Raw genomic sequence first — 19,273 nt, forward strand, 5'->3', positions numbered from 1 at the left:
TAAAGTAAGGAGAGATAATAACAGCAGGATATCCGTGTTGTATCAGCCCCCCTTTCTTCCTTTGCAGAGCTTCTGGAGGCTGACAGATCATCCAATTTACTTGTAAATTAATTTAAAGACGCTTTTAGGCAGGTGGGGCAAAGCCTGGTGTGAGCAAAGGGCAGCAGCGATGCACACCTTGGATCCCATGTATGAATTTCACCTCTCTCCTCGCTTTCTGTTGTACCAGTCACCAAACCCCTGTCCATACCCTCTGACACCTTCCTTTTGGTACATACTGAAGGCGGCCTCTGGTTACATTCCTCATAAACTCTCTATCAAAAGTACTGTAATTTTACGTAAACTATGCAAACTTCTCAAAATCTTCCATGTTCTTCACATTGCAAGGCTAAAACAAATTACAGCTGTAAATAAGCTTCCAAGTTGTGTGAACTGCTAAAATACGGGCCTGTTTATGGAGTGCTTCTGCATATAATTTCACTTTTCAAATATTTAAAAGGTTTGTTAACTATCAAATATGCCTTTATTTTCAATGTCCAGAGCAATGCAGGCATTATTCTCCAGCCTCCCTTTAAGTGCTACTTTAGAGTGGACTGGGATCTTTACAAGGTATTAAAATACAATATCCTTGCACTTCGGTCTTGTTGTATCTTATATCAGGTCTATAAGCATCTGCTGAATATGTGTATTTTTCCTTTGGCTCCCTATTTACCTGACTCAACATATGGTGACACTGCAACATTATAACTCACAAACACTTATTAAAAAGCCTTTCTGGTTGGCAACACACACTGTGCATGCTGTAGAGTTCAGTGTTAGTGATGAACAAATGATAACTTTTATAACTGACTTTTATAACTAGGCAGAACAAATGATTAAACAAAACAGCATTTTAAGATGTTTGAAAGTTTATTCATAGTAGAAATTTCAATTTCTTTTGAAGACTACAAAACCTGCCATTAGACAGGAGAACAAGCAATGATAACTTTCCAGAACTGTTTCTAGTTACATCTGGAACAGTTTTAATTACACATTAATAACATGATTGGAACATTTTCTATATCAGACTCTGCATAAAACAATCATTTAAAGTATTCAGTACATTTTTTTTTATTTTTTAAAACTAGCATTTCAGTTCTATGACAGCAGTGCCAAGCATCTAACAGATGCTATTGTAATGGTCTAGAATAAGGTACAATACCACTGATTTCCTGGAACAGTACCTTAGACTCACTTACATGCCATGCTGAGAAAACTAGTATAAAGTATGATTGTATAGAATCGTAGAAAAATATTTTATCTGTGATTTTGTAATTTTTTAAAAACGGTTTAAGTAGACTCCCCCCCAAACTAGGTTGCAAAATAATTACATCCCTCATAAGTACACCTTCCCTTTGATTAGGTCAAGAGTATCAGATAAAGCTAATCATTTACATCATTTTCATAAGTGAAAATTCATCTATTAACCATTGCTGCTTAATAAGGGCCAGCACACTTCGAATCCTTTCCTTCCAATAATAGAAAAGCACAGCTTTAGTTGGAACACCACATTTACAAAAGCAAAAGACACACAAAAAAAATCTCAGACACGTAAATGTATTTCCTTATGGCCTTGTCTCTTTAGAAAAAAGTTTTAAATACCTCCTTGAAAAACTCCTTATAAGTTTCATTCAATGTTATAGTGATTATGAATACAGAACACTGCCCTTACTGGATATAGATGGCATTTAATGTGTATTGCAACTATACTCTTCCCTCCATTTGCTTATGCTCTCAAGCACAGTAAATTATAATTTCACACTTAAAAGAAATTAAAAAACCCCATGGCTGACATACAGAAATTCACCTGTATCTGCAGTTCTCCTTTTTTTGTCCTCTATGACTCTGCACCCTTGAGTCACTTGCTACGCCTTGCAGAGCAAGCAGCAGCCCAGCAATGAATGTACACAGTGTATCATACACTCACATTCTAATAGAAAGGTGCTGGGACTTAAAGAACCATTATCTGGATTTCTCTATAGGTTTAACAGCTGCAGCTAAAAAACCATAAAAATCAATGTGAAAGTTGTGAACATGGAACCAGGACGTAAGGTACATAAAACAATGTCTAGCCTGTAAAATAGGCAGACCCTTTACACCTTGGTTTAGAAAGCAACTTAAAAATATCTAGACTTGAATACAGTCAAATTAGGGTGTGCTAAACCCCAGTTGTTTTGCTACAATTTAAAATGTTCATTCTCTGCTGCTCTATACATGACATAATAGCAACATCTGCCAAGTCTAGACTAAATTAACAGCTCACTTAAGAATGGAAATACATAAAATGTAGGAGTTGACTTTGCTTCACTGTTTGGCTAATCATCAGTGAGCTTGAGGACAACAAAATACGGCTACAATAAAACTACTGGAAGTACTTTTAAATTATTTTAACATGGATATTGCCAATAGTGAGGCAGCTTAACACTTCCTCTTTTTGGTCTGTTGTTTGCCAGGTATCTATAGATACACACTGAACAGAGGAGAAACTCCCTCCTGAACTGTTCTTATTGACACACTGGCACATATTGACATCCCTTTATTTCAACAGTATCAGTTTTAAATCCTGTTTGTTGACTAGATATGTCAATCTTCTGATTAACACCTTTAAAAGCCACCAGAAAGTACAGTTTCCAGGCTTTGAGAAGCCCAACTTAAAATTGCTCACAGAGCTGAAAATACATTTTCTGAAAGGTAAGGTTTTACTAAATTCCTCTGGAACTGCTGCCACTGTCAAAAAAAATTAAAATGGTCTTTTTCTGCCTCTAGTTAGAGATGTCTTTTGAAGAAAGGGTAGATGCACCTGTACAAAGCAAATGTCAATGCTAGAGCACCAAGTAAGGGAAAAATACAAATTGCTTGGAAGAGCTGTGTATTCAAAATTCTGAGAGCTATGCTAATTTAAGTCCTTGTTTATAAAACCAATTCCTTCCAAATTATATAATGGATTAAATATTTAGCAGATTTTTAAGGGCAGTAATGGGATTGTTTTCAAGTTTAACAAAGCAAGGTTCCCCTAGGAGCTCAGAAATTCTGGCAGAAGAAACACTCCCATTCATTTAGAGCAAATCTGTGGTGTCATAAAGATTATTCTCCCTTTTAACAAACCTCTGATGATTTCAGGGAAACAAGCCAATTAATCATCATAAAAGAAATTTAATACAACTAAACCAAGAAAATACCTTCTTATGCAAAACACTAAATTGCACCTTTTAGTTTTTAAATTGCATTGTTCATGTAAGATGTTCACCCAGATCCATATTTTATTAAAGCTGAATTCCCAAAAGCTGTTTTCATATCTGAAAGGAGTTAATGCAGCATGTAATTTTGGTGGAGTGGAGCACTCACTGAATTCAAACACATTCCAGTGCTCCTTCTCATGTGGGCAATTTGATCTTTCAAGACCAGCCATCGAGATGCGCCTTTAATTACTTTAGACAACAAGAGGCCAAGGGTATTAAAAGCTTATATTGGTATTTAAAGTGAGTCTTTCATCCTCATTACAAACTTGCTTCCATCTGCAAACAAGTGAGAATGTTCACTCTGAACAGCTTTATCTTACCTGACTGGGACAATACTATTTTCATGCTAAATTAGAATTACCCTTTTCTAACCCAACAGATCTGTATGACTCGCCTCTCATTTTGCTTTTAATGTCAATTAAAATCAGCAGAAAAAAACCTGACAGAACATTAGATCCATCAGTTTTGCAACTGCAATGAGTGCAGTTTAAAACTACTTTTTACAGGCTTCTGCTTATTAGCGGACAATGTTTTGCTTTATCTTCAATGTTGTCTTTCTTCTATAATGCCAACATTCAATCACTGAACAAATCCTTTGCAGCTTAAACAAAAGTCATAGAATAGAGATAAAATATTAACAATGGATTATAAGAATAAACGATATAGAAATGTCCTCTATCAGAAAGTATTTAGCAGTGATTCCTGAGTCCAGAGATCAGACAGGAGAGACTAAAAGGGAGGGGAAGGGGAACAAAAGACAGAGCAAGTTATCTTTTCTCTGGGTTATATTACCTATTGTATATATATAGTATGGTGAGAAATCCACTGTCTGAATTTTGAGTACTATAAACAGTATCCTGATATTCATAACATGACGTGGTGTCAAAAACACAAAAATGCAGAAAAGACATAGGTGAGGAGAACTACTTATTCATAGTATTACATTCAATAGCTGTTTAACAGTCAGGCTTCTTTTAGAGCTGTCCAACAATACTGATTAATCCAGGTGAACTGTTTAATCAGACTTAATTGTCAAAATGATTAATAATATCTATCTAAGTAAAACAAGGCATGTATACATTAAAGAAAACAGCACAGAAATGTACTGCTTGTGAACTGTTTACAAAAACATACAAAATGTTGGATGGCACAAAGTATATAGTGCTAATATAAACAGATTGTTTAAGCTAAGTGCTTAACATAAACTGTCCATTTCTACCTGTAACAAAGAATATTTTAGGGGACAAAAAAAATATTCCTTATAAAAATAATGCTATGTGGTGCAGAGTGCTTTATTCAGTGTATTTTTGACAGAGGTGGCATTTGTAATTCTTCTGGTTTATTCAGTCGCGAACATGATCATTTTCGTTATTTCCACCTGTCGCTCCGTTTGCGGCTCCAGTGAGATCAGTAACTTGCCATCAACAGTTTAAAGCGAGAGTAGATGAAAGCAGTAGCAGCAGCAGGAGCAGCAGCATTATAGGTACCAGCTGGGTCAGAGTGTGCTTGCAGGTATCTGTCAGATATGTGCTACCTGTCGCCATGATTTGTGCTATCATCTTATGCCATGGTACCAAGTGTCTGGTTGAGGTCATTTCACAGGGCTGTTGAGGTAATTTTTTTTATACCTCTCCTCTGAGCAAGAGTAGAACGGCCAACTGGCTCCAAAACTGGTGACTGATTACGATTCAAAGCAGAGTAAGTTGCTGCCATTGCACCCTGTTGGGTAGAGGGGAAAAACCAGTAAGAGTATGTTGTGACTGATGCACACACCATAGACACACAGTGCTGAATGCCAGAGACTCTGAACAAGTTTTAACTTCCAGTCTATTTTCATCTACAAAACAGAAACATACTGCTGCTTTACTCCAGTACCAGCAGTGTTAGGAGTGAGTGGTTTTTTAGGGTAATGAATGATTTTACATTGCTTAAAATGTCAAAACCAGAAGGTATAAGCTAGGTTGCTAAATTAAATTCTCTTTCTCTGCTGTGTGAGATATTTGGGAAATGAAATCCCATTAGTAGGCTGTCTCTGCTTATCATTTATATAACCATTTCAGTTTCCATCAAAATATATAAAATCACCAACATTATTCAGAACATGAAGATTTATTTTAAAATAAGTTAGAAAGTTGCAAGCCATGGGAGCAGAACATCCCCCATGTTTCACTTGTGGTTTTCGATGCTAGAAATTTCTAATAGCTGACTCAGAGACAGTGTTAATTATATTCTTCAGATCCCTTTTATGTTGCACAGGAGATTCTTGAATGTAGGACTGCAAACAGGGTGGAATACAGAGAAGTAGAATTCAATTATTTTTGATTTTCCTCTGCTTGTTCAAAGTGAAAAAATTTCAGGGTCAAAACCAGATCTTGTTTCCGACAGATTGCAGAACAGTATGATACCATTGTAATTAACACTGCCCTTTTGACTTCTCTTTAGCTTTTACTGTGAACACAAAGTATATTGTTTTGTTTTAGTTACTGACAATTAATGCTCCTCTGAAACTGTAAAATTAGCTAAACTATTTTTCAGCTCCCCTATACTCAGCTGACAACATTTTTGACCATCAGATGAATGATTTCTTTATGCTGGTTTCCTAACAGTTAAGCCTTCCAGTAAAAGTAAGTCCAATAGATTTCAAACACAAGAAAATTAAAGTCTTTTTAAAATATTTTAGATTTACCCCCTGTAAGTAGTTTCTCATTAAATCCTATTACATATTACAAGTTCATTTTAGGGCTTAGTGCAACAGTAAGACATAACTTCTAAAGAGTATTTAGAGGAAACACATGCTACCCTAACTTTAAAATCAAAACCACCCCCTTTTGTTTACACTATTTTTGGCTAAACAACAAGCTGAAAATATCTACTTACCTTCACTAAATGGGGAGCATCCTGCCTGTTCAGCTGGTATTGAGGCAACTGGTCACAGTGAACTATCCAGGGATGACTAAGAACTTGGGCTGCAGTCAATCTTTGATGAGGGTCAACATGAAGCATTTTTGAAACAAGGTCCTGTTTCAAAATATACATTCAAAATAATATATAAAGGGTCGATGCAAATAACAGTAAAACTTCAGCTTTAAAACAGATTAGAGTTCCAAACTGAAGATTTCAGAAGTATAAAAATATGCTCATAATGTCAGTTTAAAACAAATGAAAAATCACCCTGCAATGCTAAGAGTATTATCTTTTAATTATGTGACTTAATGGAAACTTGGTAACACAAAATGAAGGTATCCAATTAAATAAGGAAAACTTTAGCACTTTAAGCATCTACATAGAAGGGGCATAAAGGATATTGCACACGGAAGTTCATTTAGAGTCTGTTTGGTGTATTTGATGTACTTCTCAAAAAAGTTGTCCAATATTCTTAGTTTGTACAAATGCAGTAAAAAGAAAGTATAACACTTCAGTGGTTTTCATTATCATGATTTAGATTGTCTGTATGCTTTTTTAATGTCATGCTTCCACATGAAGCTTTAATAGTGCATTTCTCACCACGGATAACTGCGATTGGGTGTGAATACTGATAAAATACACTGTATTTCTAAGGTCAGCTGTTAACTACTGCAGTGTAAGGCACAGCTGTTTTTCCTCCTACATATGCAAGTGACAGTTGAAACATGAAAGGATCAAAAACAGGAGACAAAATTCCAGCCACATAAGGGATGAGATCAGTATTTTAAAATAACAAATGAGAGAAACCAAATCATATATAAAATATACATTATGAGCAACATGTTACATTGCTATCCGTTCCTGATCCCCCAAAGGACAAAGGAAATATACTTGCCTTAGCTGTGTCTGAAACAGTATTCCAATAACCACCACTGAGAGAGAACTTTCCACTACCTATTCGGGCCAAAATCTCCTCTGGGGTGTCATCAGGACCATTTGCAAAAGGAGTGTAGCTATTTAACCAAACAATTTCAATGTTAATAAACTTCCATAACCTGGACCTCAATAGGTATTATAAATCTGATTGTAAGATTCAGTGAGTTCAGCATAATTACAGGCAACAGTCAAACAGTTGTAAAAAGAAATTATTCTTAACACATTAAAATACATGGCACTGACTACAGATCTGTTCTTACTGCATGTATTCTCTATTGGGTCTGAAAAGCAGATTTTTCCACCAAAGTGGCAACCTTAATAAGCCAGCATAAAAAGAAAAATCTAGTTGCTATTGCATCTGCCAAATATCTTTTGAACCTGTGGTACTATATTTTAATTTATTATTCATCATCTTTTCTACAGTTCATTTCCATTGCATATAAAATGCTTTTCTATCACACATTATATCCTAACTGCATCACTTCAAACTATTCAGTGGCTCAATTTTGCACACAATCAGTCTTTAATGCATTTCAATTTTATTTGCAACATATATTTTCTTCAACATATATGCTGCTTAATCTTCTAATTTTCACAAGACAATAGGATCTTGGTCCTAAATCACCTTTAAGCAGAAATTAAACACCTAAAATGGATGAGATATTAGAAGCAAAGAATTTTTCACATCAGTCCCTCCAAATCTGGATTCTACTAAAGGCAAAGCATATTCTCAACTCCAAAGTGGAGATGAATCAGTGCTTTGATAGAAACATCTGCAACAGTGGACCTACATTTATTATTCTTTTTTTAATATTGGTTTGTTACTCTACAGCAAAGCAAACTAAAATTACCCTTACCCAGTGAGCATGGTATAAAGCAGAACACCAAGGCTCCATATGTCACATGCAGCATCATAACCTTGCCTCTTTAAAACCTGAGGGAGACAAATTTTTTTTTCTGAGAAACCTGCTCAGAAATGCTTTGATTATGCCATAAAAATAGTAAGATTTCAAATTTTTAGTGTTTACAAAGTGATTCTGCTTGTTATGCAAGAACAAAAAAAATATCTAACTAGCAAAAATTCCAGTAAGATAAATCAAGGTACATAAGCTATCCTGATATTTACCTCTGGTGCAACAAAATTTGCTGTGTAACATGGTGTCATCAGAAGACCATTTTCTGCCCGCAGTTGTTTTGCAAAGCCAAAATCACAAATTCGAATTGATTCTGGATTACCGGATTCATCAACATAAAGAATATTGCTAGGCTTCAGGTCTCTGTGAACAACCTGAAAAAATAAAACAAACTCCTAAATACAATAAGCTAAACACATGAAAAACTTTCTATTATAATTAGCAATTCTGCTACTTAATTTCAAGTCTCCCATCAGTGATCAGTTTCCAGAGTTCCACCTTGGGCCATCACCTGCAGGGTTCTGATGCTTAGTGGTGTCTGGAATGCTACAGTTCTAACTTGGAAACTCTTAACTATAAAACACCCTCCAAACATCCCACCCCCCCAATTTATTTGTAGAGAGAGTTCCAGATGTCTTGTTCTAATGGTTGAATCACAAAATTCCTTTTAAACATGCATACCAACAAGGCTCTTTAATCAGACCCTTTGCCTAGTAATGTCTTTTGGAGTTATGGGCGTCTGTAATGACCGGTTATATTTTCTTCACAAGACAAATTAGCCTAAAGCCTCCAGAGTCTGCTCTCTGTAAAGGAAAGGGTATATACAGCTCTAAAACAGTAGGGGGGATCTAAATGTCCTCCTTTAAATATTTAAATAGAACATGAAGGCCTCTATCTTCCTGATTGTCCTGTGTGTTTTATTAATAATAAACACAGCTTTTCATGGTTAAATCTGAACAGAAGAGACTGTGGTGAAATATTTAAAGAAGGTAATCACGTTGGAATGAGAAGATACTCCCAAATTCCTGCAAGGAAGGGATGTGCAGAAAGCAGAAGTTCTACACACTCCTCCAAGGCGAGCAGCATTTCAGGAAAATAAATAATATAAGGCTAACAAGTAAAAGAGCACAGAGGGTCTTGCACGTTGCAAAGCCATTTAACACATAGTCTATTTAGTAGAGACTTTTTCAGCCTGCAAGCACTTTGCAATTCTCAGATTTAACAAAACAAATGCTTAAAATTATGGAGATAAGCACTTTGTAAGCTAAAATATACAAATGATATTAAAGAATTTGACTTGGAACAGTAGATGTCAAGGGGAACATCCTTGCTTTAGATGTCAGTGTATGAGAGAATCTTGTCCTGATAACCCTTTGTTTTTGGTGTTCAAATAGATGAGAAACCTTTTTCTCTAACTAATGAGTGAAACATCCTTTACTGCTCCAAGAGGCAGAAGAAAAAAAATAAAAATCACAGTTTTATTCTCATTGATGCTTCAGGGTTTTTTTTAAAAATAGATTCTAAAAGGGGTAGAAAGGAAAAAGTGAGCAATAGAAACAGCACAGATCTGGGGATCTGGCAGTTTCTAAAATCAGTCTGCTTGAGTTTTATGCTTTTTTTGGAAGAAAGGGAAGCAATTCTCAAGTAGGAAGAAGAGTAACAGTCTAGTTCAAATACAAATGCTAATTCCCAAGCAATCAAAATGTTTATGTCAAATAATAAATAAAATACCTTCCTGTATTAAGCTGTTTTCTCAAAGTTAAATTTTGAAAATATTTGGAAATACAATTTTTTAAAAAAATATGTCAGATTGTTTAGGTTATTTTGATATTTTGTACAGAAATAAAATTTTATTTAGAGCAACAGAAGAGAGCAAAACAATGTGCAGGACCTTTCAGTTCTTTATTTCTTAGCATCATGTTTTTGACTAGCAGTCTCAATTATCTACCAGCATGCAAAATTTTGCTGCTCCAAGGTGACATGGTACTTCTTGTTTATCCTTATGAAGATGTCTATTGTGCCAATCTTTAATTGCTATATGCTTTTAGAATGCTTTGGGTGAGAGATGGATGAAGAGGAAGATTTCATTCCTTACTTAGCTAGTTTTTCAGTTCAAAAGTACTATGAATGTCCATGAGCAAACTCCTTCTGGGAAGGGTTGTGGAGACTGCACAACGATTCAGAGTCTGTCAAAGCAGATATTACATAATACCATATTCAAATGAGCTCCTCTGGTGTCCAAAGGAGTTACAACAGGAAAATCCACTGAAGACAGGAAGGACTCTTCCAGGCAAAAATTAGACTACTGAAGTGCTCACTGTTTACATATGTGGCCTTCTTTCACGTGGAGATGTACTTAAGATAAGACCTGAAAACTTCCAAAAGCCAAAATTCCAAAGTGCAGGTGGTCTAATAGAAGTTAAAATGCCAGTATTTACAGAGGTCTACAGTAAAGAAACAAAGGCTCCTAAAATCCCTTACTTGATGCAAGGACACTGGGCCTCTTTTGGCCCCATTTGGCAAGAACGAACCAAGTTATGATTTGTTATTCTGTTATCTGTATTTCCATACAGAATGTATCAAGGTTTGTTCATAATTCCCAGGGATGCTGCTGGCCAAGGATTCTAGTCCTGGGCACACAGACTCAGATGAAACCACACACATGAGCAAGTGATTCAGAAAGTTATGAATCATAGAATAAGATAACAGATAACTCTGACCGTAACTTTTCTGGAATAACAGCTTCCAGAAATGTCAGTGTGTGCTGAATTATTTGTTACTTAAAATAATTTGAGTACTACGTGTTCCAAAGCATCTTTTCTTGGGTAATAACATCATGTATGAGCAACCTGACTTTTCCTTGCACCCCTACTTTCTGCTTTTTCTCTATTCCCTTTTTCTTCTTTACTTAAAAATGCAACACAACTTGTCATTCTTGCCATGCAATTGTCACACTGGCCTTCTCTATATTTGAACTACTTCCTCTGTTTCCAGACTAATTTCCCAAAGTGTCAATCTTCTGTCTCCTAACAGTCTACTACAATTTCCTGACCCTATGGCACAGGAGTTACAAGTCATAAACAGTGTTCTTCAAAACCAAGAAGTCAAAGAAATTACAAGTGCGATAGGTGGAAAATAAATTTTCAGGGTCTATCACAGGATGAGATTGAAATTACATGAGGTCCTATGGGTAAGCAAAAGCACTGGTCCTAGCACTTCTTCCTGGACTTTCTTCCTCTCATATCCTCTCTGTTAGCCATTATCTGCATATTCCACAGAACTGTTGACAGACTACATGAAGAACAACAGAAACAGTTGCATCATCTCAGTTATCTGAACACGTACACAGGTGATAAGGAATGTTTTGATTTCAACATGAATTCCTGCTGCAATGTAATGGTTTACAAAGAATTACTTAAGTACTACACAGAAGAATGTACCAAGATATAACTTCATGCTTCTGAAAGAGAAGAATATTGACAACTATAAACATTTTGTCCGAGATGAAAACTTACCCCTTGTGCATGGAGATATTCCACCGTTTTTGTTATTGTGAACAGAACAGCACTGGCTTCTCGTTCGGAGAAAAATTTCTGCCTAAGAATTTTATCCAGCAGCTCTCCTCCTTTCATCAGTTCTGTTACTACATATACATATTTTCCATCATCATACACCTGCAAAAAGTACATAAACATGTAAACTTCAAAATGTTTATTCTCTGCTGTCTTCCTGTGAAACACTCAGAGATAGTGAAGGTGTGTCCACAAGCTGTTTTCTTCAATTATTTTCCCCATATTTCTCAACCCACACACTATCCAAACATGGTTCATCTTCAGAAATGAACACAAAACCTCCTACAAAAAGGCAGTACAGTAATGAAATAACATAAAAATACTGGCATGTAAGTGCTTAAAGACAAAAAAGGATGATTAACATATAGTTTTCCCCCAATAGTTTTACTAAAAGAAAATTAAACTAGACATGAGAGAAATTAAGTAGTAGAAAATGGAAGCTAGTCTAATTAAGGCAAAACCAGAGCCAATTCTAGCAGCAATTATTGCACCAAATTACAAATATGAACAGAGATCATTTCAACTGAACAGTGAGCCAGAAAAAAAAAATAGAAAAAATAAATGGAAGTTTACCTCAAATAGCCTCCATGAACACTGAAGTGAATCCATACAAAGCACATAAAACCTATATCGAAGTCTAAAATTTATAAAATATGCATATTTTAGCCCTTACTTCTAGTTCTGGAAAATGGCTTAATTTTTGCATGGCTTTTATCTTCCAGGAAAGCAGTGGTTGGGAATTATTTTTATTATCACCAGGGGGCGCTACAGACTGAGCGATACCAAAACACGTTTCAAGGAATATACTTGAGCGTTTCATTTCATTGCACTTCCATAGAACGGTGCACCTTAACGATCCTTTTGTTCCAATCTCCCTGCCATGGGCAGGGATACCTTTCACTACACCAGGCTGCTCAAAGCCCCGTCCAACCTGGCCTTGGCTCAGCTCAAACCACCCATCCAGAAGTGGTTCCTGCTTTAGTGAAAACTTCTACAGGCTCTGTTCCCTATTATCATTTCAACCTATCTTTTTATGGTGATGCTGCAATTATTTTCTTCAGTAAAACATTTGAAATTAGAACTAATTTAAGTAGAAACAATTATCCAAGCTGTAGTAAAATAAATTTGGGAATAGATATCAGCTAAATAACAGAAAAGAGGAAAAAAAGTTTTCATCCCAACCTGGGAAATATATGCTACTAAAGTTCTAAGCTTCAAAATTTTTGTGCTCTTAACTATACTAAAAGGATTTATTTTCTCACCAAATTAAAAAAAAAAAGAGGAAGAATGTTAAAGAAATAATTCTGCAGGTTTTACAAGCTTATGATCTTAAGGAGAGGAAGACACAAGGAGTTTCTGTGTTATCATTTAACAGAAATTTTCCCCCATGAAATATAAATGACTGATCATCTGAATGTGTTTGTAGTAAGACTTTAAACATTACACAGTATTGAAAAGCAGAATTATCTAATTCTAGGTACTAAACTGGATATTTTTTTAATAGGCATGCTTTCTGTAATTCTAGTATAACATAAGGAAATAAGCTTATTTCATTTGACAGACAGAGCAGACACACCTCAGTACTGCAGGAGGCATTCAAGCAAAATTTGCATTTGGTTACTATTTTATCTGGTAGTCCTGTTTGCCTGCCAAAAAAAGCCCACAAATAACTCACCCCAAACAAACCATTCCCCTCGCCCCCATGCCTCTAATGGTATTATCAACTTAGTTGTTTGCACTGAATAAATACTGTTGAAGTTTTCTTCACAGTCAGGTGCACAGTATTATGCTAAGATCATAAATGTGACCCTACTTTTTAAATTAACTCTGGGCACAAGCCAAAGATCAGTTGGTATGTCTTCTCTACCAGGCAAGGTGGAAGAAACTACAGTGAGAAACAAATGTAGGCACATAAAATTTAATGGAGAAAGAAAACAAGGTTCTTGCAAAGTGAAGTAAGATTTTACATACATATAGTGAGGGGTTTTTTTAACTCATAAATAAGCACTTGGACAGGGAGACTGGATATTGTTGTTTCAAGTTTCTAAAATGCTTTGGAAAAGATTCTTCAGGCGATGCTTTAAATAACTCAAAACAGTACAAAAGTTCTGCTACAGCACAGTAACTAATACATTAAAATACATACATATAATGGTCTGGCACAGGAAGTTTCTAGGTAATGTTTTGTTGGAAGCTGTGTGCTTCCTCTGTTCTTACACTGTTTCCCTAGGCATCCACTAATGGCCTCTGTCAGAGGCAGGATATTGGATAAGAAGGACATCTGAGTTAGCACAATATAGCTTCTTCTTTTGTTTATATACTGTGTAACTGAAAAAGACCACTGATAACAATCAGAAGGAAAACCCCCAGAGGACTGTGCACTGCAGAAATAATTTGGTCTTTTGAATGAATATCCATTGTTTCAATTCAAACACCTTCAGAATTAAATAACATAAAAAGGCTGAACAAGAATTAAAATTTCCATCTTAAGCTAAATTCAAGTATTACTGCATTTCTTCTTGAAATAGAAGAAAGAAACTATTTCTTGCAGGATAATTATTTCCACAGACAGGCACTTAAATGCTGAAATGTTTTATTTTGCTATTTCAGATTAGAAGCATTTAAGTTTTGATGTGGAACTGAATGAAAAACTGAGCAAATCAACAATGAGTTTTATTTTTATAATAGGACATGGTGCTCGAGTTTGAGACCTGAAGGAAAAACACTCCTTATTATCCCCTCTGAAAGTTGCAATAGCACACCACTGTACTGTGGGATATGCAAGCAATCTGCCCCATGGACCTACAGATTTGGGACAATGAAAACTTAATGTTAAATTCTTACAATATTGGATATTATACAAGTTTCTGTTATATATGAATCCTATACCTCTTTCCTTACACTGGACATCCATGATGTCTGCTTGGGGAACTGATCTGAAGCTGAAGTGAGTGAGAATTACAGCCTGCTGTCTTTTTTTCTCTGTAGGCTTAAGGCTTTTTTTTTTTTGTAGTCTCCTATTTGTGTATTGCTGTTGCTGTGCATGAAAGGCGGTTCCTGCTGAAAGATGACTGATGATGATAAAAAATTAATTACAAAGTAAAATAATTCAGCATATATGGCAACTGTTCAAGGCTGCCTGGATTTCTCTGTTCTCAATGTAAAATATTCATAAAGCTAAAGTTCAGGAAAGTGCCCACATTCTTATGTTTGTCTTCCCACTTAAATAACATAACCTCTATTAAGACTTAAAGTAACACACGAGCCAACATGCAGCACTAAAAGCAACGTGATTGCTGATGCAGGTTCTGTTTAGTACAGTTGCTTTGTTGTCCAATGGCATGAAGCAGAACAGAAAGTGGGATTGTAATTATGGTATCCAGCCTGCAGTAAGATAAGTTCCATGGTGGGCTCCCTTGTATATCTGCCTTATTTTGTTCATCCAAGAAAGGGCCAAACTATATGATATTGATAAGGTGAAGACAGATTGTAGTAGAAGAACTTCATGCAGAGTGTTCTCTAGTGCTCATCTCCACAGTATTAATGAGCTATTGTTTTAATGACTTCAAAATGTCTGACAATCACCCTTCAGCTGAGCTCAGCTTCCAGGAAACGGTTTGCTGTTTTGCTTGAGGTTTTGTTTGGGGAACCAGAATATTTTCCTGCAGTCTAACAAAGTCATTAAGCATATGCCTTTTTAATTTTTAATCCTCTTCAATGAATAATCAAGCAGAGAAAGACAATTTTCCTTTTCTGTTAGATCATCAGAATCTACTGTTCACTATGAAAAACCTCTACCTCCCTTGCTTTTTATGGTCAAAGCATTTCTATGGTCAGAGCAAATAGCAAAGAAAAAACAGCTAGATAGTGTTCCATACAAAGACCAGACAAAGGTACTAGGTTAAAAAGACTGACAGCCATGGATATGGATATTTTGTCTACTACTGAGTAATGCTTGCTACTCTCCATGAAAATTACCTCGGGTACTGTGCTAACAGTGAATCCTTAGTTATATAATAATGTACATTAAAATTGCTTTTGATTAATGTAGACAAAAGCAGATTCAAAGTTAACTAAGCAATAAAAAAACCTTGCTTGTTCCTTTAAAAATACAGCCAATGTCAAATGACTTATTTTTGTGCTAGCATTTATGAAGGATGAATTATTTGACTCTTTAGGATTATGCTGTACCAAAATATGAGCGTCTTTAAAAGAAAACATGTCTGTAAAAAACTGGATACTGTTGAATAAATTGCATTGGGACATTGTTTTATTTTTAAATACTGAAAAACATGAACACAAATCTAAAATGTCATTTGTCATCTCTCAAATTAGAAAGTGATACACATTTATAATACACTAAAGGATGTCTCTAAAACACCACTTACATCTTTTAAGGTAATAATATTTGGATGCTGTCCATAGCGCAGCAGGATTTCAATCTCCTCTGTTGGATCTCTTTTACTCTTGTCAATAATCTGTAAGAGCAAATAGATACATAAGCATAATTCTTTTTGTGAATATTATACAGTGTAACACCTTGGGGTGCTTACTGGCATAAACAGTTAAACAATATTTATTATTGTACAGGGCATGGATTATAACCCAAATCCAGTTTGTTAAATTGGAAAGCAAGGCAAAGCAAAAAATGTTGGAAAAAGTGAAAAAAATCTCTGTTGAAAAGCATTTTGGAAGATAAGTGATCTGATCCCTTTGGCTGTGATAAATAATGCAAAGCTTTTTAGTAGATAAGTCCTCAGTCACTTATTATTTAATAAAATAGGAAGTTTCTAATTTAACATGATATATTGGTTTGATTATGTTAATGAACTGATTTTCACAATGCTAATCTCAAACAAATATTTGGTGCAGCAAAAGATAAAGCAGGAGAGTAAGAGAATAAAAAAATTAGAAAAAGTAAAAATTTCTCAAAGTTAACTCAAACAAGCATTCATTATGAAAGTCCATTTGAATCTGGAGATTTGCTACAAGGCTCTGAAGTTCTCCCTGTGTAAACAAGAAAAATATTGTTTTGCCTTACTTAGAAAGTATTCTTCATTTTTTTCCTCTCCTGAACTGTAGAATTTCTTATAACATCTTCTCCATCTCTGTCCTACCCCTTCATCTTATGCCCTTACTGCTACAGCCCCATCCTAACCCATCAGACACTGATCACCTTATTCCTTTTGTCATGATTCCTTGAGGAAAAAAATGCCTTAACAGAGGCAATAGAAAAAGTGAAGCAATCTTCACAATAAGTGTTGTAGCTGAGGGAATTAACAGCTACACCAGTACTTTCTTCTAATTTCAAAAAATTACTTCAAATTGAAAGCACAGAAATCAAATCTGTTCCTGGCCAGAACCACCAGAATGAAGATATGTATTTAACTACCAGATTGAAACTGGAAGGTCTCCAGGAGGCAATCTACATATAAGGATACAGCAAAACATAATTCATCTTCACATTTTACATAATTAAGTAGTAAGCTCTTCAGCAATTAAAAAAGAGAACTGTCTCACAGTACAGGATTTAAAGACTGCTTTTATTTTTCCACTTAGAAAATCTGCTAATCCATACTTCTGCTTTCATAGTAACCATTCAGTCCCACAATGTTATACAGAAAGACAAAAAAACTTGTAATTGCAGTTCTGGGAAATCTTCTGATTTCAACTAAGAATTTAATGCCTTCAAAGAAGTGTTAAGAAAGCCCAACAGAATAACATAATAACAACATTAAAAACTTATTGAAAACTAGGAAGCAAAAACAAAGAGCTGAAGTTTATTCTGGAAGTTGTACCAGACTTAGCACTGATACAAATGCCTTACCCACCTGAGAATTTATGAATTTACTTTGGAAGCAAAAAACCCATATATAACTATGTTTGAATAAAAGTAATCAATTACATTACATTTATAAAAAAAATGATAAAAGGTCATGAAAGCTTTTTGCAGTACATTTCCTCCTAGAAGCAGTCTTGCAGCTCCTATCAGTTGCCATAATGATATAGGTGATTCAAGGACTGAAAATTGCTTTTCCCCACCCAAAATAGCCTACAGATAACAAAAGCCATAGAAATTCTATATAAATATCTCCCAGTATCTATTCTATTTGGTTGACTAGTATAGTTCACAGTTGCATATAATATATTTTTATATTAAAAAATTATCTTAATCTCTATGTTCTCTATGGCAAATAAATTAAAGATGCCCAATGCTAAAATCTGAAAAGTGTGGTTTTTAACAAATTCATTACCTTTACAGCATATTCCATGTTTGAAGCTTTATGAATACATCTCTTGCAGATAGAGTAAGACCCAACTCCGATATCTTCCTTTACTTCATATCCATCAGTAAACTGAATGCTGTTTCTGTGCAACTGCTACCAAAATAACATTATCAATTGATGAATATTCTTAATATGTAACTGATCTTTTTATTAAAATAAGCTTTTAAAAATTCCTATTGATTTGCTTCAAACTTGATGACTGTACAACGTCAAAGTGGTTTAAAGAGCCACTACCTTCTGTTCAAAATTAGTGTGGGGTAAATTATAAATTAGATATATTGTAAATAATAGTCACTGTATTTTAGGAACTGACAGAGTTATTTTTCTGATTACTTACTAAAGATAGAATCTCCAAACCAAAGAAAAACAGAAGACTTCAAGATAAAATAGTGATACAACAATGGTAAAGAAGTATCACTGTTTCTATTATCTGAATAGATAGATGAATGCCAGCTGGAGAATTCAGACATACTGAATAGAATATAATTAAATGGAATTGCATGGAGTGGCAGTCAAAAAATCCTTTCAAAGAAATAAAAAGCTGAAAGAAGGACAAGTGTTCACTCTTGTAAGGGAAGGAAATGGTGTTCTAGTGTAAGGAGTTTGTGCAAAGGATGCAAAGCATTTGCAGGAAACCATCTGGGTATCCTGCAGCACAGAAAAGAGGAAATAGAGTGAGGAAGCGGTTGAGGGGCACAGAGGAAAGGCATCAGAGAAACAGACCTTTACAAGAGAAGGAAACCATACACAAAGAGAAATAATTTCATCCACAAAACTATGGGGGAAAGAAGCAGCACAGAAAAGCTTGCAGACACTTTTAGCAAGATACCAGGACCAGAAATAATTCTATGCATATATCAAATCAGACAGCTTCTTGAGAATAAAAGAGGGTATAAACTTGTATTTTCAAAATGTTTATTACACATGAAACAGTAACATGTAGAAAAAAGCATGTTGAGACTATTCTAGACATAATGAGAATGTTAAGGAAATAAGAGCTATACATGTTCTGAATAAATTGTGGGTTTTTTTAATTTCTCAGACATTTTCAAAATACCTGTGCAGTGCAAAATACAAATAAACCCAATCATACAGCACACCTTTTTATTTCCTACCCACATTAGGAAGTTTTAAATACAATTTAGATTACCAGTTGGTTTTCATGACTCAGTAATTAGAATTTTTAAAGTAGAAAGACGAAGTAGAAAAACAATTTTTGCAGAGGTCTTCCAGTTTTCTCTCCTGTACGTGCATCTGCTTTTGTCCCTGCTAGTTGTAAGCTCTCCAGTGTATTTTGGAACGACCTCAGCCTCATAAGGAGGCAAGGCAAGTCTCTTCCCCATTCTAGCAAAAGGCTCACCTTTCTTGTCTCACAGAAAACT

The 19,273-nt window shown here is 35.1% G+C and overlaps 1 protein-coding gene across 3 annotated transcripts in view; it reads right to left on the minus strand.

Moving 5' to 3' along the window:
* Positions 1-890: 890 nt before the first annotated feature.
* RPS6KA3 (ribosomal protein S6 kinase A3) overlaps positions 891-19,273 on the minus strand; it is a 76,882-nt gene continuing 58,499 nt past the window's right edge. For 2 of the 3 annotated variants that reach the window (XM_064646758.1, XM_064646757.1), the window contains 8 exons: positions 17,859-17,984; positions 15,993-16,082; positions 11,548-11,706; positions 8,245-8,406; positions 7,976-8,052; positions 7,078-7,195; positions 6,156-6,296; positions 891-4,997 (listed from right to left, as the gene is read on the minus strand). In XM_064646758.1, coding sequence (XP_064502828.1) covers positions 4,875-4,997; positions 6,156-6,296; positions 7,078-7,195; positions 7,976-8,052; positions 8,245-8,406; positions 11,548-11,706; positions 15,993-16,082; positions 17,859-17,984 — 996 coding nt within the window. In that variant the 3' untranslated portion in view covers positions 891-4,874. The remainder of the gene's footprint in view (positions 4,998-6,155; positions 6,297-7,077; positions 7,196-7,975; positions 8,053-8,244; positions 8,407-11,547; positions 11,707-15,992; positions 16,083-17,858; positions 17,985-19,273) is intronic. The other variant, XM_064646756.1, reaches the window with a different exon arrangement.

Source organism: Pseudopipra pipra, chromosome 2 (genome assembly GCF_036250125.1).
Source record: "Pseudopipra pipra isolate bDixPip1 chromosome 2, bDixPip1.hap1, whole genome shotgun sequence".
Lineage (NCBI taxonomy): Eukaryota > Metazoa > Chordata > Aves > Passeriformes > Pipridae > Pseudopipra > Pseudopipra pipra.